This window comes from Barbus barbus, assembly GCF_936440315.1.
Source record: "Barbus barbus genome assembly, chromosome: 41".
Classification (NCBI taxonomy): domain Eukaryota; kingdom Metazoa; phylum Chordata; class Actinopteri; order Cypriniformes; family Cyprinidae; genus Barbus; species Barbus barbus.
In genome coordinates this window covers 23,534,833-23,561,994 of record NC_136719.1, presented here as the reverse complement: position 1 = coordinate 23,561,994, position 27,162 = coordinate 23,534,833, and the positions used below count along the sequence as shown (strand labels likewise).

General features: G+C 38.9%; 1 protein-coding gene across 1 annotated transcript in view; it reads right to left on the bottom strand.

Moving 5' to 3' along the window:
• Positions 1-412: 412 nt before the first annotated feature.
• LOC306860803 (teashirt homolog 2-like) overlaps positions 413-27,162 on the bottom strand; it is a 56,588-nt gene continuing 29,838 nt past the window's right edge. Inside the window, exon 2 of the mRNA XM_079402737.1 lies at positions 413-4,231. Within this exon, the coding sequence (XP_079258863.1) occupies positions 1,203-4,231 (3,029 nt within the window). The 3' untranslated portion in view covers positions 413-1,202. The remainder of the gene's footprint in view (positions 4,232-27,162) is intronic.

Here is a 27,162-nt window from a genome sequence, read left to right as displayed (position 1 = left end):
AATAACTGTTCAAGAACACTGTTTGTTGTGTGGGGTGCAATCTGACATTAAACAGCCTTTTATTAACAATAAAACTATTAAAAAAATAATGAAAGAGCAAAAATGTAAATAGTACATACTGTACTTAATAAATCATGTAAATTTATAACATTTATAACACACGTGACAACCTGCCATTTATTTAAAAAAAATGTCCTGAGAAAAGTTCAACCTTTAGTAGAAAGTTACCTGGTTTTATTGTGCTCACTTCTTAAAAAAAAAAAAAAATAATCACCTACCTACATGGTAAATATAATCAAAACAATTTTCTAGAAAGGAACATACTGAAGAAAAAAAAAAAAAAAAAAAAAATCTAAATCATGATTCTGCTTTGTTCCAGTCAATAATAATGGATTTCAAGTGAAGACTTGTAGACGGTTAGAAAATGTTAATGCTTTATTTGTATTGGTATAAAAGGTGCAGTGTTCTTTTGTCTCACTAAGCATTTTCTGATGAGACACTTTTTTCTGCAATGCTAAATATACATTAATGTGAGACTTCCTCGTGTCAAACCTGTCCAAATCTGTAAGCCCACACACTGAATCTGCGCCTAAACGTGATTAAACTTTTATTAAAGTGCTTTTCTGTTCTATCGTTGCGACACAAACATTTTACAGAGCAAATATACTGTACATTTCAGTAAATGTTTTTAATGTGTGTCTGGCTACCTGTCTGAGCACCTGTGTGTTCACACAAGTGCATGATCAGATCTGCAAATTACAGTTAATGCATCGATCGATTTGTTGTTAAACGTAATACAGTTAAAACTTGCCATATCATACAAATAAATAGTAGTCATAGCCAGAGCTATTGCATGCAAACATCAGCATTTATGTCTCAAGCAGTAATACATTTCATTACTGGTGGTGCATTTGAACAGGGTGCAAAGACTTACGTCAATGTATTCTTAATCTTTTTATGATTATTTATTTTCTAACAGTACACTTCATTCTAACCCAGCCAGTGTGTCCATTTAGTCCTCAATATGATGAAATGTTGACTCTGAAGTTGAAGTTTAAGCATTCTACGTAATGCTACTTGAAACATGGAACAAAAAAAAGGAAAAAAACAAAACAAAGCCCATTTGACCCGTGTTTTATAAAAGCAGAGCAATTACAGTTATTTACCAACAAGATAACTACAAGTAGTAAAAATCAACAAAGCTACTCTTTGTCCATTTCCACAAATTGTGAATGATTCTCAGGGGATTTACTGTGAGTTTTACTCAAGTGAAGTTTGACCGCGTGATTGCTGGCAAATGTCCGACTGCAAAGCTTGCATTTGAACTTTGAGTCAGATTCCTCCTCTGTTATCTGCGAATCAGTCGGCCGGACATTGAGCGCCTTTGAAAGTTCGGGCTCTGTTACTTTAGTTGGATGTTCTATGGGTAATTTGTTCATGTTCTTGATTTGGAAACCCAGGTGGTTCTCCAGGTGGGATATAAACGCAGAGGGCGTTCTGAATTGCGATGCACAGTCATTGCAGTAGAAGATCGGATGGCCAGTGTCCATGTTCTTCAAAAACTTGGTTCCTCCCGTTTTCCTAAGCTGGTACTTGACGTTGGCGAGCCAGTGGCTGATGGTGGTCATGGAGAGCCCGGTGAACTTGGAGATGTGCATCCTCTCCTGAGGCCCAAGGTCTGAGAGGAGATACTTGCCCTCAGAAGTCAGAAAAAGGCTGGAGGCGAACTGGGCTTGAAGGATGAGCAGATGCTGGGGGTTCCAGTTGGACTGTCTGCCTTTACGCTTGTGAACCGAGTAAATTTCGCTGGAGACGTCTTCGAATCGTCGCACGTCGGTCTCCAGCTTCATGGCAGGCACTCTCGCTGGCATCGAGGGCTTTGGGGTTGTGGCTTTTGGAAGAACCTTTACCATGTCAGCAATGTCAGACAGCGCATGTTTCTGGGGCACGGGAGTGGAGGACTGCAATAAGAGGGAAGCGTTTGGTTTGTTGTATTTGTGTTTTGTCAAGTCTATTGGCTGGTCGTCATTTGTGTACATGAAGCTATTGCTGGGCCTGACGGCAGCAGATGCTGAGAGTGCTGAAACTTGTTTCTCTAAACCTCTATTCAGTTCTGAAAAGATGGATTGTGTACGATGGGAGAGGATGCTTTCGGGCCTATGCTTGTTTGCTTTACCCAAGTGATTGTTCAAGACAGACTGTAGTGCGCTTAGAGGGTTTATGCTAAGGACTTCCTGGAAGTCGTTGACAAGCTCTGAAGAACTGCTGTGCCCGTTGCTGGCAGGGGGGCTAGGTGACGGGTTCCCTCTGTCAGAGAAAGCTGGGCTCAACTTCCCTTTGATTGTGTCATTCTCTTCACTTACACAGTCTGCATCCAGCTTTGAAGAGGAGGAGGAATCATCTTGACAATCACTGTCATCATTCTCCAACAGATCAAACCTACTGCTCTGGCTCTCTTTGCCGTCAGATGCGCCACCCCTCTCCTTTTTTATGTCCAAATTGTGATGACCCAGGAAGCTTTCTAGTCCGCGAAGTCCCTGATAGACCTTCCCCTTGGGTGCGATGGCTCTTTGCTTGTGGTTGAGATTCTGTTTGAGCTGGATGGGAGGAGAAGAGGAAAAGGAGGCAGTCTTGATCACCCCTGATAGCTGGTAGGCTGCATGAATGCTGGGGTAAGCGCTCCAGCTGGGGGTCCCTGTTTGAGCTTTATTGATTGCCGAAGCCACCGTGTTTGCTAAAGACTTGAGAATGTCACCGCCTCCACTTGACCCCTGCTCAAGGTCTTCTTCTCGCAAGTACGGGTACTTGAAACCAGCGTCAATGGACTTCCGGTCCTCCTCATCTTGTTTGTCTTCCTTGTCTCCATTCTTGTCAGCTTTGTCTGGTGACATATCCCTCGGAGTAGCCCTCTCAGGGTCACCAGATGCTGTGCTCTTCGGAGAAACTTTTTCTCCTTCAAGTTCGTTCACTGCTGGCTCAGCAAGTGTCTGCATTTTCTCTATTGCTAGAGGATCAAGGGCTAGCTGTTTGCCTTTCTTGGAGGCTGAATTTGTCACTTTAATGAAGTGGCCGGTGACCATCATGTGAGTGGTGAGCTGCTGGAGCGTATCGTGAGAGCTTCCGCACTCCATGCACTTCAAGATCTGAGATTTGCATGTCTCAAACTGCCACGTGTAACTAGCACCGTTCTGATAGCCGTAGCGGTTGTTGGGGACGTTGGCGAGGCCGGACGACCTTTGTGCCTCGCTGTAACCCGAAGCCCCTGTAGTGGAGTCGGGCGAACAAGGCCTTGTGGCTTCAAATGCACGTTTCTTTGCTGGTGGGACTAATTTGGGAGTGAGTACTGGAATAGGTTCTTTCAAAGGCACTTTCTGGTAATGCTTCGTTTTGATCATGTGGACGCTCAGGTCTTGCAGAGAATCGAAAGAGTGGCCACAGAACATGCACTTCAGCACCTTTTGTGCATCTTCCTTGCCTTCCATGTCTTGAAGGTTCCTCTTTCGGTTCTTGGATGATGAAGTGGAGGCAATGTTTTTTCTGTTGTGGTTGTCATCCTGGTAGTGGCCACTCCTGTTCATGTGTACCGTCAACTCCACCAGGGTGTCATACGCCGCACTGCAGTCTTTGCAGCGGAAACGGCTGGCTCCCGTAAAGACTGTGCCGCAAGCTTTGCTACTTTGCCTGTACAGGTGGACGGAGCTGAATAGATTAGGCTTTGACACAGGTTTCGGGGACAGCGTTTGCTGCAGGGTTTTTGAAAGTGCGTCCTGGTGCCAGTCAAACTCGCTCTTGTTGCTCCCATTGGTGCTGTCACAGTTTGCTTTGCTGCCAGCGTTAGCAACCTTCAAATCTAGTCCAATCTTTGACCAGTAGGAGTCTGAAAGGAAGTTGGCATAAGCAGCCCTCATTTTCTCCAGGCTATTGTGCATGTCATCCTTCAGTTTTGAGCCCTGGCTCTCTGTGTCCTTCTGACTTCCTGGTGGTGAGGTCTTAAAGTAAGACAGTCTGTCACTGCCATCGCTCAGATGGGATTCCAGCTCAACCTCCTGGTTGGAGAGGACACTGACCGGAGAGTTCTGGAAGCTGTAGCTGCTTTTGTTGTCTATGTCTTTGTCTTCTTTGTCCTTGGAAGTGGGCCTCTCAGAATTCTCATCCTCGGCCTGCATTTCATTTTCGCCCTCCTCCCCTGTGATCGGCTCTTGGACACCAACATCATCATCTGGCTCATATGCTGAAAACAGAACAGAGAATAGCGTTATTAGGGCTGTCAAATGAAATAATAATCAAATTAAGTACATGATACAGTGATTAATCAGATGAGTCACAAATAATCACATATATCAATATTACATGAGAAAAGACATCAAATGCAGATAATTCAAAGCCTTTAGTTTCAGTAGACTTCAGATTTAAGTTTGTACATTAGTTTGTTACATAAGCACTATTTTTTTATTGCCTTTTATTAATAATTATATATAAATGTATTAAAAAACAACCCTAGTTATAACTGTACAAACAAAACAATTTTGAATGTCTTTTAGCCATATATGCAATATATATGTGAGCATAAACGGTTTAAGGGAAAAACAGGAGAATACAAAAATGAAGTTGATGTCATTTATTATTAGAAATCGTGTCTGAAATACTGTCATCCTTCTTCAAGTGTAGTATTGTAATCCTTTCTCACAGAAGCTTGTGTGCCTGTAATCTTCTCTTGGTAATAGTGGGCAATTTGGCAGTATGTGTGATTCATAAGTCACTGAAGGTTTTCCGAAGGTTTCATCTGTTTACACCAACTGTAAGGGCGCAGAGTAAAAGGTGATGAGCATTATTGCAATAGTCTAGTTGTAAAACTATTTGATAGGAGCCTAGTTGATTCCTGCACATCTCAAAACCTAATCTAAAAGAGCCCTGTATGCGACAAACTTGATCTGAAGATATATTTCACTTTTAAAGACGGTTAAAAAGTGGGTTCACAATGTCTGGAAAGTTTTTATTTACTGTCAATCATTCTTAGTCAGAATGAGGCAAAAACATCATAAGACCGCATAAATGCAGTTAACCTAAAAATAGTTAAATGCAACCTGGCATCCTTCTGAACCCTGCTGAATATTTGCTGGCTACAAATTAACCACTATTGACTAAATTCAAAATCATTTCCTAAATCTTTCATCACTTCTTAAACCGTACTGTATTATTCACTTAATAAAATATTTCCAAGGCCGTCAATTACATCAATCGCTGCGGTTAAGAAAAATCAAGATCATCTATATTTTATGAACACATATTTGGATAGCACTTTGAATTTCAAGTGCTATTACACGCAGATGTGCTCAGTTAAATATACATAGGACCTAACAGCCCAGGCACTTGCCTTTCATGTGGTTAATATTTTTCTGAGCTAGTGATGCTCAATGAGAGCAACTCTCAAATATGAGGGCTAAAAGTGCTACGCTGTGTAACCCTCGCATGTCCTGTGCTTTTGGATTCTGAAAATAAGACTTTTTATCAATATTTCAAAGGTGCCTCAGGAGTAAGCCTGGAGGTGAACCGATGTCAGCAAATGGATAAAGATGGATCTGGGATTTAGCCTCTCCAAACAAACCCAAAGAATGGGGTCCCTCCAACAAGGGGCCCGCCATGTCCGTACGAAAGCTTCCCGACGTGCCACGACCTTGATCTTCCGCAATGAAGATTTCTAAAATGACTGACTCCGACGGACGATTGCATCCCAAAATGCGCTCATGCACTAGCAGTTTCCAAGAGGAGAATCATGTTTTATGTATTGCAATGTGTATATATATAGTTTTGACATAAAAGGAGTGAGATTGTGTGGATGGTTTCTCTGTGGTGTCTCGACGGTTTGTAATCACTCAACCAGTTGACTGGCATCATGACGGACAGCAGTATTTGCTGAGCTTTAGATGATTTACAGGATGTGTGGGATCAAAAAATTTAAAATATGGAGACTGAAATTAACCCTGTCTTCCTGTGCACTATTGCACAATCCTCGTTCTGTTACAACAAAATACGTCATGGTGCAAAGTGATTTATTTTTTTCTTCAGTGACTGGAATGTTTCTGTATATCTCTATGTTTATAAGACAGAGATAGTTACAATTTAAACAAGCAAAGTAACCATGACACCTGGAGGAATCAATCGACTGCTATTTGGACTGCGGATGAAAGACAGACGGCTAAATGAAAAATGCATTAGTCAACCACACTGCATTTTAGTGAACATGTAATACTCTTCAACTTAATATAAAATCAGGACAGGTCTGAGGAGTGTCTCATTCAGAGCAATTAAAATGCTTTAATGGATGTTTCATTACTTGGACATGCTGCTAGATCCACTCAGCCTGGCAACCGTGTTCTTACACTTCAAGACAATCTAAACAAAATAATACTTGCTAATTTTACAGTATTTTGACATTCTATTCCTATGCATACAATTACTTGACAAAGACAGTGTTGCCTAGTAAACAAATTATTTTTGTATGGCGATTAAATTAAGCAGTTTTCTTTCATTCTAGAAGGCTGGGTCATTCTGCAAAACAGGTGCCATTTGACTTCGTATACTAAATTTAACAATTACACATTGTTAAATGGATGTTTCTAGACACATCAGAATTGAATTCTTCTGCAATGCCAAATTAAACTGTAAAATTCTAAACTGTAACATTCTAACATGCTGATCTGATGATCAGGAAACAATTATTATTGTTATCAATGCTGCAAAAGTTGGTCTACTTACTATTTTTGTGTAAATTGTGATACATCGAAATTTTCAGGATTCTTTGATGACTAGAATGTTCAAAAGAACAGCATTTATTGAAAAGAGAAATCTTTTGTAACTTGTCTTTACTGTCACTTTTGATCAATTTAACACAGACTTGTTGAATAAAATGAATTTCTTCTGTATTAAAATATATTAATTTAGTTTGAATATTATTTGTCTGCTAAAACAATTAATTGATTTCCTTTAAAAAACGCTATCAAGCTGGAACAGGCACCCGTTTCATAAACTGATGTGGGTGGCATTATTGCAGTCACTGTTCCCTGGGCTCCAATTTCTCCTTCGTCTGAGCATCTGGGATACACATTAATACAACCACAGGCACATGTTAACCTACCAGGCCCAGATCTCTCTGAAATCCCTTCATGAATGGTTACATTTCCCTTCCTTACCCATTTGTAACAGGGAGCTTGTGTTAGCCAGCTTGTGATCCCTGCCAAGCAGCAAGATTTCGGAGTACAAGATCAAACACAAGGACACCACTCCCACAGACATGAGATACACCAGACTTTCCCATAATCCACTGCTAGGACACAGCCACGCTAGCAGGCCAACAGCAGTCGAATCCCACCCCCCTGTTCTGTTATTGATACCTGAGCCAATAGAACAACCAAAGCCTAATTTGATCCCTGACGTGGGCTATTTGTATTAATTTCAGTAATATTCAATATGCATTATTTTGATTTGGTCTAAGCAGCGCATACATGCATACCTTTTGTAATCGCGTGTGCATGGGACCTCATTCATTTAACCTCTCAAAGAAGCCAGGCTCATTCGCCGCAGGTCCGTGTGCCGTCTTTGGGCTTTCTGCGCTATATCAAAGCAATGAAAACAGCCGTTGGTCCAACTAGGCTTACAAAATAAAGCACTGGCACGCCTGTGCAGAGATTTAGCATGTCATAAACTTCTGTAAACCCTCCAATCTGTGTCACAACAAATTTATATCTTCAGACAGGGATATTCAGAGGTCAAAAAACCGAAGGTGTCCATCATAAATCAGCCACTAAGTGTTTATAACATTAATCCATTGGGAAAGACTCCTGGCATAAGACAGCGGCAGCTGGATTTCAAAGAGCTGCCTGATTCCCAGCCAAATGGTTGCAGAAGAGCGAAGAGAAACGCTAGCATTAAATGCGCTTTTCACATCTGATTCATACATACAGTAGCGGTATTATTAAGTTTTTTTCTTAAGAGTCAGTTCTTATTACTGTAAGTGTGATCAAAGACTGGAACAAAACCATTTTTTAATTGTAAAAGAGACAGTGATGTATTTCCATTTTTTTTTTTTTTTTTTGCACAATGGTGTCAGACGTTTTGATGAACCATATTCTAAATCTACAAAAACTGTAATGAGTTACTGATTTTGCACTTTGATGGATCAAAGTGAGTGTAATCTGTATCATTTCCTCTGGCACCGTCATTTTAATGTACTTGTGAAAAAAAATGTGCTGGCTTGAAATTTCATGCACCTAAAATGAAGTTATATGGGTCTTTTTTTAGGAGACAGTTGAAAGAGTGCGATATTAAAAAAGAAGCAAAAAAGTTGAGCGTTACAAAAAAAGCATTGAGAAATGTAATATGCGTGTGTAATTTAATACAGCGCTTCAAAATGAGGATCCATCAGACGTCTGTGTTCAACTCTTGATTGAAGCAGCTTTTAAAACCAATACAGAAAAATAGAAATGACACAAGTAAGATGTAACTTTTGCACTTTTCATTTGGAATATATTAAGTTTAGGCTTATTTTTCATTTTCTGGCTTTTTGATAGATGTAGTAAAAAATATCAGGGAGTTTTCGGGGGTTACCAGCCAGACGCAAACCTGCATTACCCACATGAGCACCACAGCTAAAACCAGTCAAGACTAGAAGTTCCCCCAGCAGGTCACACGTCTGTTTTGGTTAAAAAAAAAAAAAATAATAATAATAATAATAATATATATATTTTTAAAAGATCATTAAGCAAAGTGAAAAATAATAAATCTGCATCAAGCAAAAATGTCCACCTCTCAATGTATTACAAAGTGATGTTAAATATATCTAATATATACTTAAAATAAAAAGACAAACTTTGATTATCAAGATAAAAATAAAGTAAAACTGGTAGCCATTTATTATAATGAAATTCTAATATATATATATATATAGGGAGAGAGAGAGAGAGAGAGTAAATAAATAATGTATTAATTTAACTGTAACTTTAAAAGTGTATACTTTATTTGATTATTACTTGTACATTTGTAGTTTTTCACTTTTACATTGTAGTTTTGTAGTCATTGACTTTAAACTAGATATTTTATTTAAACAAAATACTGATTACTTGTTTACACTGTATTATAGCTGATCAAGTATAATACATGTAATAAATATTTTAAATTATTAAAAGAAAAATACAATAAAATTACAACTAATAGCAGTTTTGCTTATATTTTGATGTTCTGATGTTGTGTCCAATCAAACTCGTGCCACAATTAGACTTTTTATTTAAAACAATTAGTATAATATAATGTAACAGTTAAAATTGAATTAGAACTTGTATCACTTAATCATAGCATTGCAAAAGAAATAGTTTTGATTATATTTTGACGTTGTTGTTGTGAGGCCATGTGCCCAGTCAAACTCATGCCACAATTACTAGATTGTAATCAAATATGGCAGAAGCTAAAAACAATAAACAATAATTCTTATATGGTGTCAGTCACCACTGCAGCAACAGAATTAGAAGCATCCACACAGATTGCTGCATGTGAAACTCCACTAATACAGAGGGAGCAGTAATAATAACACTTAAAAACGCGCTCTACGAGGCGTTGGGGTTTGCTTGGTGGACGTGTCCTTTTAGCGTGCCACTGCAGCGGGCTAATCATCCCCTTCGAGACGTGTGAGGTTCTGTTGGGGGTAAATCTGTCAGTCAGTGTTCAGTCAGGGGTGTGATTTGCATTAGTTCAAGGAACGAACGCAACACTCAGGCAAGAACTTTTCCCGCCGCGCTCTCGTTTTCCATGCGCGCCGCCTGCCCTAATGCTAATGTTTCTATCAGCACGTCATCAAACATTTACCCCCGTAGCGCTAACATTTCTATCATCGATCGGTTCGGGAGGGCGAACAGCTGCAACATCTCCGGCCCTCCGCGAATATGTGAAAGGTAACGCCAGCGTGGCAGGAGACCCTCTAATTCTGAGGCGCTGCTGACAGGTCTGGCGGTCTGTGCCACTTTGGCCACGGATCTCCTTGCCGTCTCAGGCTACAGTTTTTGCCGCGCGCCGATCGATAGCTCTTTTTACTTCTCATTGATTGTCTAGCAGCAGGAGAGACCTAAGCAGAGGCTGTTATGACATTTCTAGATTTCCCCCTGTCCTTGGAACAATCAATTACACGCGCGTGGCAATCAAAACCTCTTTGCAAAATGAACCTGCTCCATGACATTTTCATCTCCCGGATTTATGCCACGCTTTAAAAAAGAGAGAGGCGGAATGGGAGAGCGAGAGAGAGAAAAGGCAAGATTTCCGTGTCCCACATAAAAAGCCTTCACACACACACGCACACGCAGGCGCGCTAACGAAGCAGGTCATGCAAGCGCTGTAATCTTCACTGCAGTCACTGCTGCACAGGCAGGCCTTTGTTGGACACACTGGTTTGGCTATTGATTTTTGTCATAAGCTATGACAGCCAGGATCACTGTGGGTTTACCTAACTGTGCCCTAAATAGAGTTCAAGAGTCTTGCGGCGTGCCGAGCTGCGGCGCACGGAGACTTTGATAAATCGCATGCAACAGCAAGACATTCTCATTTACCAGCGCCTGCCACTCCCAACACGTCTGCAGTGTAGCACAGGAAATATGGTAGATGCAAAAGCAACGTGCTGTAACTGTTCAGACTGCACAGCCGACGCCTGCGAGGACTGCCAAAGTTGACAGAAGAGTTTGTTTTTGTTTTCTACGACAGAGTTATACTATTTATTCATATTTTATTTTTTATATTTTCAGTCTTTTTTTTTTTTTAAGTGCTTGTCATTTTGTAATATTTCTGTTTAGCTTTATTTTTTATTTCAGTTTTAGTTTAAGTAAATTTGTTAAGCTTTATTACATTTTAAGTCCTTTTGTCATTTTTTATTTTTGTTTAACTTAATTTTATTTTAGTTTAAGAGCATATTGTTAAGCTTTAGTCAATTTTAAGTGCTTTTGTCATTTTTTATTTTTGTTTAACTTAATTTTATTTTAGTTTAAGAGCATATTGTTAAGCTTTAGTCAATTTTAAGTCCTTTTGTCATTTTTTATTTTTGTTTAACTTTATTTTATTTTAGTTTAAGAGCATATTGTTAAGCTTTAGTCAATTTTAAGTGCTTTTGTCATTTTTTATTTTTGTTTAACTTAATTTTATTTTAGTTTAAGAGCATATTGTTAAGCTTTAGTCAATTTTAAGTCCTTTTGTCATTTTTTATTTTTGTTTAACTTTAATTTTATTTTAGTTTAAGAGCATATTGTTAAGCTTTAGTCAATTTTAAGTCCTTTTGTCATTTTTTATTTTTGTTTAACTTAATTTTATTTTAGTTTAAGAGCATATTGTTAAGCTTTAGTCAATTTTAAGTGCTTTTGTCATTTTTTATTTTTGTTTAACTTAATTTTATTTTAGTTTAAGAGCATATTGTTAAGCTTTAGTCAATTTTAAGTGCTTTTGTCATTTTTATATATTTCTGTTTAAGTTTGTTTTTATTTCAGTTTTAGTTGAATTACATTTGGTTAAGCTTTAGTAAATTTTAAGTGCTTTTGTCTTTTTTTGTTTATTCTAATTTCAGTTTTAGTTTAAGTACATTTTGTTAAGTTTTAGTCAACTTTATTAAGTGTTTCTGTCATTTTTTAAATATTTCTGTTTGACTTCAATTTATTTTTATGCAGTTTTAGTCAAATGTGTTAGGCTTTAGTCAACTGTATTAAGTGATTTTGTAATTTTTTTATATTTCTGTTTAGCTTTATTTTCATTTAATTTCTTTTAGTTGTACTAATTTTAATAGTTCAACTTTTTCAGATTTTTTTTTACGTTTGCTATAAAAAGGCAACATTTTTTCATAATAGTTTTTCATAATACTTATTTTATTTGATCTCCGCTTTACTTCAGTTAACTATGTTTTATTGTTTAAGTTTAACAATAACAACACTGCTACTATTTTTAATGAATTTTCCTCTAAATTTCTGCAACTTCTGCATAGGAAAAAAAAAGAAATAAATGCATTGTGTATACATAATATATGCATAATTCATGCAGATAAATGCCTTGCTTTTCATAACCAAGATGGGAAGATTAAACAATATAAAAATTGAAATGACGCCAGTAACGCCAGGTAAGGTTTTTTCTGATTATATTAAATAGATGAATAAATAGTGGATTTGTCACTCTTTGTCTTGATAATCAGAGTTTAAAAGGTTAAAAGTTAAAATGTATCAAAATAAATAATGTCTATATTTCGACATTTAACTTAATTACAATCCATAATTAACATGCCATAGGCAGTTTGGCTATTTAGTAAATCAGTTCAAAGCACGTGACGTCAATTAATACTTAACAGGCCCAATTAAATCTGTGTGAACACACTGACCAGAAGTGAGAAACACCAGATACGGATCAAGCACAAAAACATGTTCATCATCAACAGTCTGGCCTCTGAAACAGATTATAAAGATCCATTAAATGCTTAAAATAGCAACACAGACAAAGTGTGTGAAAAATCCACTAGATCTGAAAAAAACTATAAATATACTTAATGTTTATGATAAAATATTATTAAATATTAATTGACAGTTTATTCCCCTCTGCCTGTTATTAGTGTCATTTATATTTGAATACAGTTTAATCTTAGATATTACAGTATAACTTACATTTAAATATATAATATTAGTGATACATCAATCAAATCGATTTTAAAGCATTGCAGTAAACTGTTGTGTTGTTTTCGTGCTGAGACACATTGACTGCTCCACAAACCTCTTCCAGGGCTCTGGCTGGAAACCAGGCGGCAGAGAGATTAACGTTCATTTTTGTATGCATGACAGAGATGTTACTTAAAGCACAATTACTTCCTTGACTAAACAGGAGCAATTCATGCAGATAAATGTCTTGCTTTCATATACCCCCGCATTAAATATTTAATGGTATAATATAATCAAATAGAATTCAGGACTGGAAAGTTGCAGCAATTGTATTCTTGATTTGAAGCTTTTGAAGTGGCTGTGTCATACTGTATATCAAAAGACGTTCTTTGAAAGAACATGTTTGGGTAAATTCAAGTAAAAACCAAGAGAACATTGTTAAAAGATCAAAGATTCCTTTTTTAACGATTAAAGGTAATGTTTGCAAAGCACTTTAAGGCCTCATCTGCGGCTCTACCTCAAACACAGAAACTCTGCTTCTGCAGCAGCAGCACACAAGCTCCTGTTTCCTCTCTGCTCACGGTGAACCAGATCACGCTGTACTATGCCCTCATGCATAATCCGGACGATGATGGAAGCCAGGCTTTTTAGAGTCTGCTAATGATGGCAGATATAGAGAGTGGGCAGTGGGAGGAGCTAAAGGCTGGGACTCCTCCTTCTCTAATACTTCAAAATTCTACTGTAAATTAGAAGTTTTTAGCTGAAAAAAAGTGTTCTTAATCAGTATATTTGACTATTTTTCCATTAAAAAAACTAAATAGCCTTGAAATGCAATATTTGTACCCGAGGAGCAAAATTTATATTAACCATTTTTTTTATATCAATATTTTAATATATAAAATACATATTGTGTATACATATGTCAATTTAGTAATAAGATTTTCTACAATCTCATGCAAATATTCTTTAATGACTAATTTAATATTTATTTGTCATTTTTTAAATAAGTATTTTAATCATTTGATTAAAATATATATGTGCATTTTAAATCATATATTCAAAATTGTAATCAAATTCAAATAATTTTCTTTTTAAAGTTACAAATAAAGTTTTAAAGAGAGAGAGAGAGAAAGAGAGATAAAATTTTACTTTTTAAAAAATATAGGTAACAAATGTAATTTGAATAAAATTCAATGTCAGAGAAGTGAGTGAGTGTGTGTGTGCGTGTGTGTGAGAGAGCGAGATGCTGCACTTTTAAAGGACCCATCATCTAAATATTCCACTCTTTTGTTCAGTCAATAATAAGTCTGCTAAAGACGAAACAGGAGAGTTTAGATGATAGAATGACAGAATGCAAGGCTGAAATTTTGTTAAGTGTTCGCCACTTAATTTATTAAAGGCAAAAAACGGGACAGGAAATTGTTCAAACGAAATCCAGCTAAATTTGTTTGACCTTTTTTCTTTCTGACTATTTTATTTTAGAGAGAATGTGAGAGATTTTAAGAGTGAAATTATGTGAAGAAGATCAAGAAATAAATGGTATCAGAAAAGGTCACAAGTCAGATTTGAATCTGCGTCATCCACATGAGTTAACAAATTTTAACTTAACTAAATACTAAAAATGAAACTAAATATGCACATATATACACGCATGTACTCACCAGAAATTAATATACTATTAAAAATCTAAGAATTACAAACACTTGACAAAATTAATAAAACCTTAAGTAAAAAAAAAAATCAAAATATTAATAAAATCTATAATAGTATCTGAATAATTCTAAAATAGCACTGCTAACCAACTTCAACTTAGTTTGTTTCAACTCTTTTCTTCTTTTTGTCGTTTTAATTTACAGGGAATGTGTGATATGACGGCACATACCGACCGTATCCAAAACCAAATGCAAATGTGAGTCTGAATATGCACTACGGCTCAAAGTATCACAAACTAGATTCAAACTCTAACATCCACATGGCACATGCATTAACTGCTAAACCACAGCTGAACTCCTTTTCTGTGGCTTCCTGTTAGACATGCAACTGTTGTTGGTCCCCATATGGAAAAAAAAATACATTGGAAGTCAATGGTGACCAACAACTCTTTGGTTACCAGCATTCTTTAAAATATCTCCTTTTTGTGCTCAAAAGAAGAAATAAACTCATGCAGGCTTGGAACACTGTTATGGTGAGTAAATGATGACAGAATTAAAAATTTTGGGTGAACTATCCCTTTAAATCTCCATGCATGCATAATGGTAATAAGACATTCCAAATATCCTGAAACGCAGAACAAAGTCGTGGCATTAACAAATGTCACAGGAAACATTGAGGTGAGAGAGCGTGGGACACCTCACTTCCTCTCAAACATCTGCTGAGAAACGCCACTGAAGCGCTCGCCGCTGTCCTAAATGAAAGTAGAGGGGACGTACTGGTAGAAGCAGTTCCACTGGGACACGTTCCCCCGTCCTCTGTGCTTCATATGAACAAAGCCCTCGTGTGGCCTTTGTCACAGTCACCTTGTCTGACATATATAAAAAGGACTGAACGTACCGATGATTACAAAGACAAAGAAGTGGGGTATTGGATCAGAGAACACATAACGCCTCTTTTTATCTATTTCTTCTGTCTATTTAGGGAGTTCCCATTGTAATGGGATTCAGAGGTTCTAATTGATTTTTCGAGTTCGAGAACATGCAAATACTTAAAGAAGTGATGATCGCGACCTGTTTTTGTGACCGCACATCGCCGAAGACAAAGCGAGCCCTCTCCTTTTGACACTGTGTGAGACTTTTAGACTGTTTTTAATGAGCTGACGCTAAAATTAGGATCTGAATACGCCTCCAAAAACTGATGAAGGTTTCGTATAATGCCAAGAGATTTAAATCACACACGATTCTTAAGAAGGGTAAAATTTAATAGATCTCAAACTTTGGATGAGAAAGAAAAAGAGAATGTTTTCATTTGCTCACCCTCATGTTATATCCAAACCATAAATTATTGGCAGTCGTGGCCTAATGGATAGAGAGTTGGACTTGTAACCTGAAGGTCTTGGGTTTGAGTGTCAGGTCCGGCAGGGATTGTTGGTGGGGGAGTGAATAAACAACACTCTCTCCACCCTCAATACCACGACTGAGGTGAGACCCTTGAGCAAGGCACCGAACCCCCAACTGCTCCCCGGGCGCCGCAGCATTGCCTGCCCACTGCTCCGGGTGTATGTTCACTACTGTGTGTACACTTGGATGGGTTAAATGCAGAGCACAAATTCCGAGTATGGGTCACCATACTTGGCCACACACCACTTCCCTTTCCTTTCCCTAAATTTTCCATATAATGCAAGTTAATGTGTCAGAAGAGCACTATAAAGTATAATAAAAAAATCCATACAAACTGTGCATCATATTCAAAATCTGATGATCCCGTACAATATTTTATGAATGGAATAAATAAAATATGGTGTCATTAGATGGTGTCATTTAAAGGGATTGTTATCCAAAAATGAAAATTCTGTCATCATTTACTCGCCGTCATGTCATTATAAATTTGTATGACTTACTGTTTTATGGAAAAAACACAAAAGAAGATATTTTGAGAAATGTCCAGATGCCCAGTAAATAGGGTTATGAATTTAAAATATATGTCTATTCAAATCTTTAATCAAATTAACTGCATTACAGGTACATCTAAAAAAAATTGAATATCATGAAAAAGGTCAATATTTTTTTTGTCACTCATTTCAGAAAGTGAAACTCATCTATTATATAGATTCCTTACACATAGAGTGAAATATGTCAAGCCTTTATTTCTTGAAATTTTGATGATTATGGCTTACAGATAATGAAAACCCAAAATTCAGTGTCTCAGAAAATTAGAATATTGTATAAGATCAATCAAAAAAGGATATTTTAAACAGAAATGCCAAGCTTCTGAAAAGTATGTTCATTTCTATGCACTCAATACTTGGTTGGGCCTCCTTTTGCATGAATTACTGCATCAATGTCGCATGGAGGCAATCAGCCTGTGGCACTGCTCAGGTGTAATGGAAGCCCAGGTTGCTTAGATAGCGGCCTTCGGGTAATCTGCATTGTTGGGTCTGGTGTCTCTCATCTTCCTCTTGACAATACCCCATAGATTCTCTATGGGGTTCAGGTCAAGCGAGTTTGCGGGCCAATCAAGCACAGTAACACCATGGTCATTGAACCAGCTTTTGGTACCTTTGGCAGTGTGGGCAGGTGCCAAGTCCTGCTGGAAAATGAAATCAGCATCTTCATAAAGCTTGTCAGCAGAAGGAAGCATGAAGTGCTCTAAAATTTCCTGGTAGATGGCTGCGTTGACTGTGGACTTCAGAAAACACAGTGGACCAACACCAGCAGATGACATGGCAGCCCAAATCATCACTGACTGTGGAAACTTCACACTGGACTTCAAGCAACATGGATTCTGTGCCTCTCCACTCTTCCTCCAGACTCTGGGACCTTGATTTCCAAATGAAATGCAAAATTTACTTTCATCTGAAAAGAGGACTTTGGACCACTGAGCAACAGTCCAGTTCTTTTTCTCCACAGCCCAGGTAAGATGCTTCTGATGTTGTCTCTGGTTCAGAAGTGGCTTGGTAGTCCTTTTCCTGAAGACGTCTGAGCTGGTGACTCTTGATGCACTGACTCCAGCTTCAGTCCACTCCTTGTGAAGCTCTCACAAGTGTTTGAATCAGCTTTGATTGACAGTATTCTCAAGCTTGCGGTCATCCCTGTTGCTTGTGCACCTTTTCCTACCCAAATGCTTCCTTCCAGTCAACTTTGTATTTAATATCCTTTGATACAGCACTCTGTAAACAGCCACACCTTTCAGTAATGACCCTCTGTGACTGACCCTCTTTGTGGAGGGCATCAATGTTCGTCTTCTGGATCATTGCCAAGTCAGCAGTCTTCTCCATTATTGTGGTTTCAAAGAGCAAGATATACCCGGAATTTATTCTGTAGGGATGGTCATTAATTGAAACTCAAATATAAATATTCTAATATTTTGAGATACTGATTTTTGACTTTCATGAGCTGTAAGCTCTAATCATCAAAATTAAAACAAAAAAACTTTTGAAATGTTTTACTTTACATGCAATCAATCTAAAATATATGAAAGTTTCACTTTTTGAAATGTTACAAGAAAAAATGAACTTTTTCACGATATTCAATTTTTTTTAGATGTACCTGTATATGCAGATTAATCAAAATTATAATGTTTGAATTATCTTTTTTTGCAGTTAATCACATTAATATTCGCAAAATATCACAGATAAATAAAAAGAAAAAATGCTATATTGATTGATTTTATGGGCTAATGAAACAACATTGGACCCCATTGACTTTAAATGTTATGGACGAAAAAAACACTGAGGCATTTTCCTAGTTCCCATTTACTTGCATTATATGGCAAAGAGCGACCAGGATATTCTGCAAAAACTTGCCTTTTATGTTCTTTGGAAAAAAATGGATAACAGTAACCAGAATACTCTTCAAAAACTCACCATTTGTTTTCTTTGAAAGAAAAAAAAAATATTAGCGGATTGAAAGGATTTAAGGGTGAGTAAATGATATCCCTTTCAAATTATTTGCATTTTCACGTACCCTCCCTCCCCTAGCAGATATTCTATGGATCTTTCATTAGATTCTGGCCCCCTCCAGTCGCCACTTTGTCTTATACAAGCAGTTTTGTGCAGTTTTCAGCAAAGGATGCATTTTTTATATTCCAAGTTCATTAATAGTAGATTGCCAGTTTTTCCCTTCATTAAATACAATGAGACTTCCCAGTGTATTTGCAACAGAAGCGTGGTGCTGTCAGCTTCTTGTGGGACCAAAGGCTGTTTGGTGGCACAAATAAAGCGAGGGAAGACGACTCTCACGCCAAAACCTGCAACACAGCGGGGAGCGAACACCAAAGGGAGAGAGAGAGAAAGGAAAACGCTTCCAAAACAGACCCTCTGTTCACGGTTACTATTCATTTTAATGGCGAATTTGTCGGGAGTTGTTGTCAAACGTCCTCTGCGCGATGATTAGGGACCGCCGTTCGCTTGAAAAGCACTGACTTCGGGATGCACCGGGAGAGCGTTGTCACTCGGCGACAGCCTGCGCCACAGACAATGGCTGCCCGAATTGTGAGAAGTGTTGGCAAAGGCATTCCCTAAAAAGTTTCCCCCCTCAACGCTACTTTTCTGCTGTTGGTGGATATTTTGTTGCGTTGATATCGAGTTGTTGATTAGAATGAAAAAGGAAGCTACTCAATTGAAAGGCCAAAAGCTCCCCGCAGAGCAGTGTCAGCTACTGAGAGAGATTGACAGTCTTCTTTTGAGTCAACTTTTTTTCCATTTCATAAAAGAGCATTGCTGCATGCACTGTCAAAGGAGTAAAGTTGCCGTTTAAGGGCAGCGGGATTTCAAACCGCACAGACAATTCAGTTGGAAAGCGACGGAAAAACCACAACAGAAAGTACAGATACTAACCCTGTTCTTACTGCATGAACTTTGAATAGCCCATGAAGCAGCATGAGTCACTTCCTTAAGTTTCATATTGACTTGATGGATAAACGAGTTCCCGCTTTGAATGACTAATACGCTTCTATCATGTATCAGTGGCAGAGGAACAAATTATTTGTTCCAAAGAATTAAATCTTCATGGCTGTAATGACGCTGAGTAAATTATTCCAAACAAAAAGTTAATGATTTATCAGACTACCCTTTGGTGGTCTTTATCTTAGACAAAAAGCAAGATATAATGAGTATATACATGAGAGTGAGTGTATAAAATAAAATAACTAACTTATAAAAAAAAATAATTATGTGAAAAAAATCCTTTATAAATAAATCATACAATGTTGGAGGTGGACACTGCTGTCATTGCTTGGCACGTCAAATCAACAACCATTTACTAAAATCAGATGCCATTAAATCTCTCTGTAACGCCAGTACCAGTAGAAATATATCTGTCACTTACATCTTAAAATGGGTTAAGATGGAAGTGACAGATCTATTTATATTAACAAATACATTGATATCCTGTTTTTTAATTAGTTTTGTGAATTATCCCTATTCCAAAAGTTCCTTTTTTTTTACCGACACCTAATTCAGAGTGACCTGCTTTCAGCGCTATTGGTGTTAAGTTTCTAAGTGAATTACTTATCAGTCTACATAATGATCACATCCACCCCTCGGCCCTTTTGAGATTCCAGGGCGCTGAGGGGTCTTAACCAGTAATGAAGTGGGAGGGGTGTTCTGCTTGCTAAAACGGAATAGCATGGCCCCTTCCTCCACAGCACGTCTGAGAAGTGGTTAATTTATGGAAAAAGAGCGGGGAAGGGAAGGCGGCGATATGGAACATGTAGCCTCACGTGACTGAAGGTTGTGCACCAGCAGGGGGAGGAAGACGAGGAGAAAGAGAGAGGGAGATGCTGAGAGAGAGAGAGAGAGAGAGAGAGAGAGAGAGGAGGTGAGGGAGGCGGGGACCAGAGCGACAGAGGAACGGTTAATGGAAATGAGTGACAGGCTTTCAGAATGATTTACAACGGGCGGGCGGCGGCGGAGCCCGGTGCTTTGATGGATGATCCTGAAAGACGGCGAGCGACCATAAATCATGTCTTTGAATCATTGACAGAGATAAAGGAGGGGGCGAAAAAGCAATGGCATTGACGTTCATTCTTCCAATAATGTACATTGACGAGTTACACTACCGAGCCTTAATTAAAAAGTGAACGCAAGCTCCACTCTCTCTCACTCGCTCGTCCCCCCTCTTCTCCGTGGTGATATCAGCGGTAATTAAAGATGCGTCGAGGCCCCATCCCCGGTCTTGCTCCCACTTCCGCCCGTGGCTTGCAGTGGCCAGATTAGATAGACGCTTGGCGAGGAGATAACGTCACTCCCCCTCCTCTCCTCTCAGCGAGGGGCCTCATTGCTCAATGGCTTTCCACTTCACAAAACACACACAAATACACACCTGCTTTCCCTCCCGACTAGCTGCTACGAGTGTTTTCTACATCCCTACGCGTCTGTACAGGTGTCTGACTGGGACTGCGTCTCTAAATTCAAATATCCTGGCACAGCTTGTAGCAGCGCCTTTATAAAAGCAGTAATAACGGTGGCCGCACAAAGACGCTGGACGGTTTTCAAGCTTTACAGATGTGGCGAACAAATTTTGGAGGGCGGTCGCTTCCAAAGTGACTCTTTTCTCCAATAAAATGATGGATGTCAGGAGTAGAAAGGGAAAGAGTAAGACAGCGAGGCAGGAGAGCGGGATAGAAACGTAAAGCTGGGTAAGAGATGTGCCCTGTAGAGGCGGTGGCAGGCAAACTGAGGAGGCAACATTCCACATCAGCTGGGATCCTCGAAAGTGCATACAATGAAGCAGCGAGGTGAAAGTAATCCCAAACATCTGTCCTGGGCGGCACGCACGCGCCCCCTGTTTGTTCCGTTCGAGGAAAGAGGCATTAGAGAGGGAGGATGGGATTAATTCATGCACTACTTCTCCGAAGGGATCCAAGCGCAAACGTTACTCTGCTGTTATACATAGCCTGGAACAAGATGGAGACGGTTGCAGAGACAGGAAAGAGGTGAAGTGCAAGACCCTGGGACCCAACTAAATGCCGTTTGGTCGCTGCATTGAGCAAACAAACTACATTACCTCCCTGCGGGGAGTGTGGCGTAGCAGCTAAAACTCAGGGCCAGTGAAAAGAAGGTTGTTGGTTCAAATCCCACAAGGAATTTGTTTCTATAATATAGCAGAGCCTTTGATAGATATGAATACGTAACATGTTGTGAGTATGTGGAAAGCAGGGTTGAGTGCCATTTGGATGGATGGATGGATAGATACAGGGATAGAAAGATTTAGACATCCAAAAACACAACTGGACTTCTCAGAAATTGTTACTGATTAACAGATGTCATGCAACCAAAAGTGAAACCTGAATACATTTTATACACCCTTGCATTTTTCTGCGTCCTTGGGGTGCATCACCCCCATTGGAAACTTAAAATGCAAGTCGCTGTGCGCAAAAGTGCTACTCGCTGACTGCTTACTTACATCCCTCCTTTGGATGACTGCATTGTTAAGGATTCTAATGAGGGTGGACTTGACGGTACTGCCATGGCTTTGATTCTTCATCGCTGGATGTGAGTCTAAATGTCCAGCCAGGCTTTGACGACCAGTGAAACCGTGATTGGAACAATGAGGCATTGATATCTCAGATGCTTCTTTTCCTGCTTCTTATGTCACTGTCCTCAGCTGTCAGTGCTTCAAAAGACATGGACGTGGGCCTTACGTCAGAGGCCAGACCTCCTTCTGACTTGGCCAGTTAGTGCATGTCGTGCCTGAGACTGTAACCTTATATCATGGCTCTGTGGGAATTTGTGCAAGTGTGTGTGTTGTGAGCATACTAAGAGACACAAAAATGTCCCTCCAGCTGGAAGATGACATTTTGGCGGTTCCGGAAAGAAATTGCCACAACAATAGTGCTCCTGTGGCGCAATACTGTGGCACACACACTACTGAGGCCTAGTGAGAGGTAGAAAAAAACTATGAAGTGTTGCACCAACCATAAAGTCTGGGTCTGGGAATTCAATCTGGTAATTATTTTTCGTGGGATTCTGAAGTTGTAAATCTATCATGTCGGATCCCATGCTGACATTTTCAAACATAGCTTGATGGACACCTGAAGTAATTACATGTCATTCCTCTATTTGAAGGTTTCCAGGTTTAGTGCCACATCTTTCTATCCGTCTGCTGTCGGCAACCTGCAGTGACATAACTCGACTTTGATTCTATCAAAAAAAGAATGCGTCCTTGATTCTCGACAAAGATGAACGTATGAGGAATTGCATACTGTGATGCGAACACACCAAGAAACTCAATAAACTTGAGAGAGTCTCTTTGTCTTGGAGTATTTACTCAACTCGGGGCCCTGTGATCTTAAATGGTCTTAAAAGATGATCCATACAATAATGAAGTCCGCTCTCCTGTTGGCTGGCCTCCCAAACGCACAACATAATCAAAGCAAAGTCACTGGGGTATTCTGTGGAGCTGCTCTGTGTTTGACGAGCAAACATTCGTTTTATTTGTTTGTCACGGACCTCTCGGCAGAGCCCACTAACGACGGCGGAATATTAATTGGTGTATATGGAATGTAAATACCATTCTGGAAGGTAAAAGTGCTGCGATGTCAAAATGACGTGAGTGTCAAATTGACGTATACTCAACCTGAATTTAACCCTGAGGTTTATCAATCTCAGATCAGCAGACAAAGTCATAATGAGACCGCAGTCTTGTTCGGTCCTCGCCTACCCACGCACTTGCTACAACACGGATCCCACCCTCTCCCCTGCACACTGGGTCAGACCACCCTGTTCGCAGCAGTGGCGGCTCAGGCCTCTGGACTTTCTGTCTTGTTGTTCTTGGAATGCAGTGAAAGCAAATAGCTGCTTAAACGGCCCCCTTCGTTCCCAGACAGAACCAAAAAGCTGTAGAGCCATTCATCAAAAGAGTACGACAACCTGCTCCTCTACCTCCCCCCCTCCAGGCATGGCCATATCCCCTCTCTGGATTTTAACTAGGACTCCATATAATTCCAGAAATGACAAATGATACTTATATCTGTGGCCTGTGCCGAATCAATAGGCATGCAGAACGGCTATCCATCTTGAGAGCTATCGACAGCTGCTGCCTGACATCAGGGGAGAAGCGCCTGGTGGCTTTATTCAACAGTGAGACAAAGCTAATGGCAGCATATATTTTCCCTGAAGTTTGTAAACCGACCGTCCTGTCCTCAGCAGTCTGAGTTTATGGCTTTTAATTTTTTCTCTAGCCACTTTTCTTTAGTATACTGGGCTAAAGTTATGACAAACCGTGTGACAAACCAGCTCGCACTACAGCAGCTCTCTGCCTACTAGCTTCATTGCTACAATAGATATATTTTCAAAAGTTTTAGGAGGATTTCTTTCAACAAATATCAAGCCCATGTCAATTTTATAAATTGTAACTGTAATCTAGCCTCTTCTACTATGCTAAAGTTATGATACCTTGTGTTTATAGCAGCTAGTGAACATAATGCACACATTGTGTCCAGCTGGAGTTTATTTATTTTTATAGCTTTTCTATAGTATATGGTGCTAAAGTTATGACCTTGTGTTTATCATGGTGCCACAGCAGCTCTTTGGCTACTAGCATCTTTGCTACGATAGGTACATTTTCTTTCAACAAACATTAAGCCCAGTTCGATTTTATAGATTGTAATTTATATCCAGCCTCATTTCTATAGTTTGCTAAAGTTATGACAAACCTTGTGTTTATCACAGTTAGTGCTGTCTTTTGCTACCTCTTCTTTACTGCAATAGCTACGTTTTCAAAAGTTTTAGGAGGATTTTTTTCAGCAAATACGTTGTGTATACAGTTCTTATTTTTTGTTTAGCTGTTTTTCTGTTGTATACCGAGTTAAAGTTATGACAAACCTTTGACAAGCATAAAAGTGAAATACTCCCTATGAAAGCTAGCAGTACAATTATGACCTTCTGTAAGGGTATGTAGGTTGCGCGCAAGGCTAGCACCTGCCTGTGTTTACATGGCAGTTTATGCTACTGTGAGCTGATGGTGGAGCGATATGGGCCCGGGCTGCACAGCACCGTCTGTATCACAGCAGCTGATAGATAGCACTTCAGTCCAGTTTTAGCTGCACCTTCTCTTGAGGGACCATGATTGATGACTACCACTGCCACCTATATCTATTTTCCCCTCCGATCTCTCAGATTCTCTCAGGCGGAGGGTTCAGTGAGAGGCCCACAAAACACATTTCTTAAAATTTTTCAAACCACCTTTGAGGCTCTTTATGGGAACGGAATTGGCAAAAATATGACTTCTGCAAGAAAAACTGTAAAGAGATGACTTGTTTGAAATGGTGGAATTATAATGCATTATGGGATTTTAAGGAATTCTACAAACCTGGGAGTTTATATTAGCATAGAATGATCTTAATATGAATGTGAATACAATGTCTGCAAAAACTATCCTAAATATATCCCGCTTTTATTAATGGCAAATAATTGTAAAATCAAGTTAATGTACAAAATGGCTACAAAAATACAAAGGAAAAAATCACTACAACTGTGATTTAATCGGTATGTGTCATTGTGCCTCAAAGAAATATAGAGATGAGTATTGTCTGTGTAACAGTGAAAACAACACCATGTTTCTTAATGATATCTTAATGATATCTATGATAGCATGTACAGGATGAAAAACAGCGTTCCTAGTAGTGAGCCTTGCGGTACCTTATTCATAGAATTCAGGCTCAAGTGTGTTTTATAAACAAGGCCCCAGGATCCCCGTGAGACTGTCAAGAAAGGAAAAACAAAAAATGCAACAACTCAGACAAAAGACAGTCCTCTGTGTTTTTGTTATAGTCTCAACTGTTTGGACGATGGTCTGGAGCACTACATATTTTGAAAACCGAGCATCCAAGCCATCAATTTTAACAATGCCACCATAAACGTGTTAACGAACACTTAGCCTGGCCATATGGAAGACAATTACACAGGAACAAACATACCAGCTCAGCAACTAAAGGTTGGGTCATCAATCACAGACAATGGTCACAATCTAGATGACTCTTTCTGCTGAGACCCAGCCTAATACCCAATGAACTGCTGTGTCCAGAAGAAACAAGTTTTAGGCCCTTAGCTTTTCAGTATGCTAAAGGGCATAACAATGAAATAGCTGTCGTCTACTTTTTGTCATTGTTTTCAAATGAAACCTCATTAATTGGTTTGTATTATCCAGCAACAGCACTGAAATCTTGCATTCTGTCCATAAGTCATGAATAAACAATATATGCATATACTGTACATACTCTTGACTAAAACAGCTGTGAGATATCTACATCTAAACAGTGGAGTTAATTCTCCAAGGTGTCCTCCGGTCAGACGTCCACAGTTAAACCAATCCTGCTTTTCTCTTTGAGTAGCTTAATTAATTAACATTTTCTCTTTCTAATTGCAATCATGCGCCCCTTGGGGAGTCATCAAGGGACTATAATTGCAATTACACATTTGGATGAGTTGGTAAAACAATGTCAACGTACACACCAAATCTGAAGAGATACAGAGCGAGGGCTTTAAGTGGGTTAGTTACGCTTTCTGGCGTGGGTTCTTTGATGGGGAGATACTTACAGATGCTGCATATGTAAACAGCAGTAATCAAAGGACAGATCTAATGAGCTGTTTAGGCAACATTACATTCATTAGTTTCAGCATTGGCAAGTAACTAACTAAAATGAACAACACTACTAACTAAACAGCATTTTTCAGAATCTCTCCTGTTTTTAATTGAGTGGCCTATCCACTGCTGTTTGCTTTCTAACAAACAACTAATAGTTGTGCAAAAAAAAAAATATATATATATATATTAAATATACAAAATAATAATTATACAATAATTTTATGACTTTGTTTTGAGTAGCTAACTTGTCAGGCTTCACTTTCAAAATGGTTTCCTCAACACTGATTAGTTTGTATTTTATTTATAGGATGCAATGACAAATGATTTCTCATTAATCTATCTATGAATATCCTGATGTTTGATAAGCTCTCATCTCATTTTGAAGTCATTATAATGGATCTGAGTAGGACGTCATTCTCCAACCCTTCCTTCTGAACACGCTTCACTCTCCGGTGGTTGATTCTCACTTGATGTCTCTTTCTTCCTGTAACGCCCAGCTGAGACCTCCTATGCTGCGGAGACCATCTAATATTTCCATTTACCCCTGAGGAACCTCTGATTCGGAGTAAAGTATGCCGCCCTGAACCTGACAGCATACCAGCTACAATTAGGAGCTGCATGCAGAGAGAGAGAGAGAGAGAGAGAGAGAGAGAGAGAGAGAGAGAGATCGGGGTCTCCTGATTCAATCCCTACACCCAATCCTAATCATTTCAGCAAATAAAAAAACACTCTGGGTAAGCCAGATCCCCGTCTGCCCTCCCCCAAACACAAAACATGAATGAGGTGGTGAGAAAGAAAGCCTGACAAGGGTAACCAGACCCCTGCTGGGTGTGATTTGTTTGTGCGATCACGAGACTCTTGGGTTTACACTTGTACACCACAATGGGAGGTGAGGTGGTGTTTTGTCTCATGTGGGTAAAAAAAAACACAAGCACAACACTGTGAGCTATCACAACCTTGTCTTTGAACAATCACTTTATGTGATCAATGCTTATGAAACGTCAAAATCGGCAGTCTTCATGACAGCTGCTGAGTTTGATTGGCAACGCTGTATTTGATTAAGAGCTTTCCCATTGATAGCAAAGCTTAAAGACAGCAAAAATGTGTTTTTGCTGTAAACCTGACAGTACCAAGATGATGATATTTGTATAAAAGATTGTATTTAAACAAATAACAAGACTTAAACTAGATTTTATAGAGAAAATATGAATGGTGCAAGGCCACACTGTAAAAATATTTTTTCGAAGTTGTAAGTAAAAAAA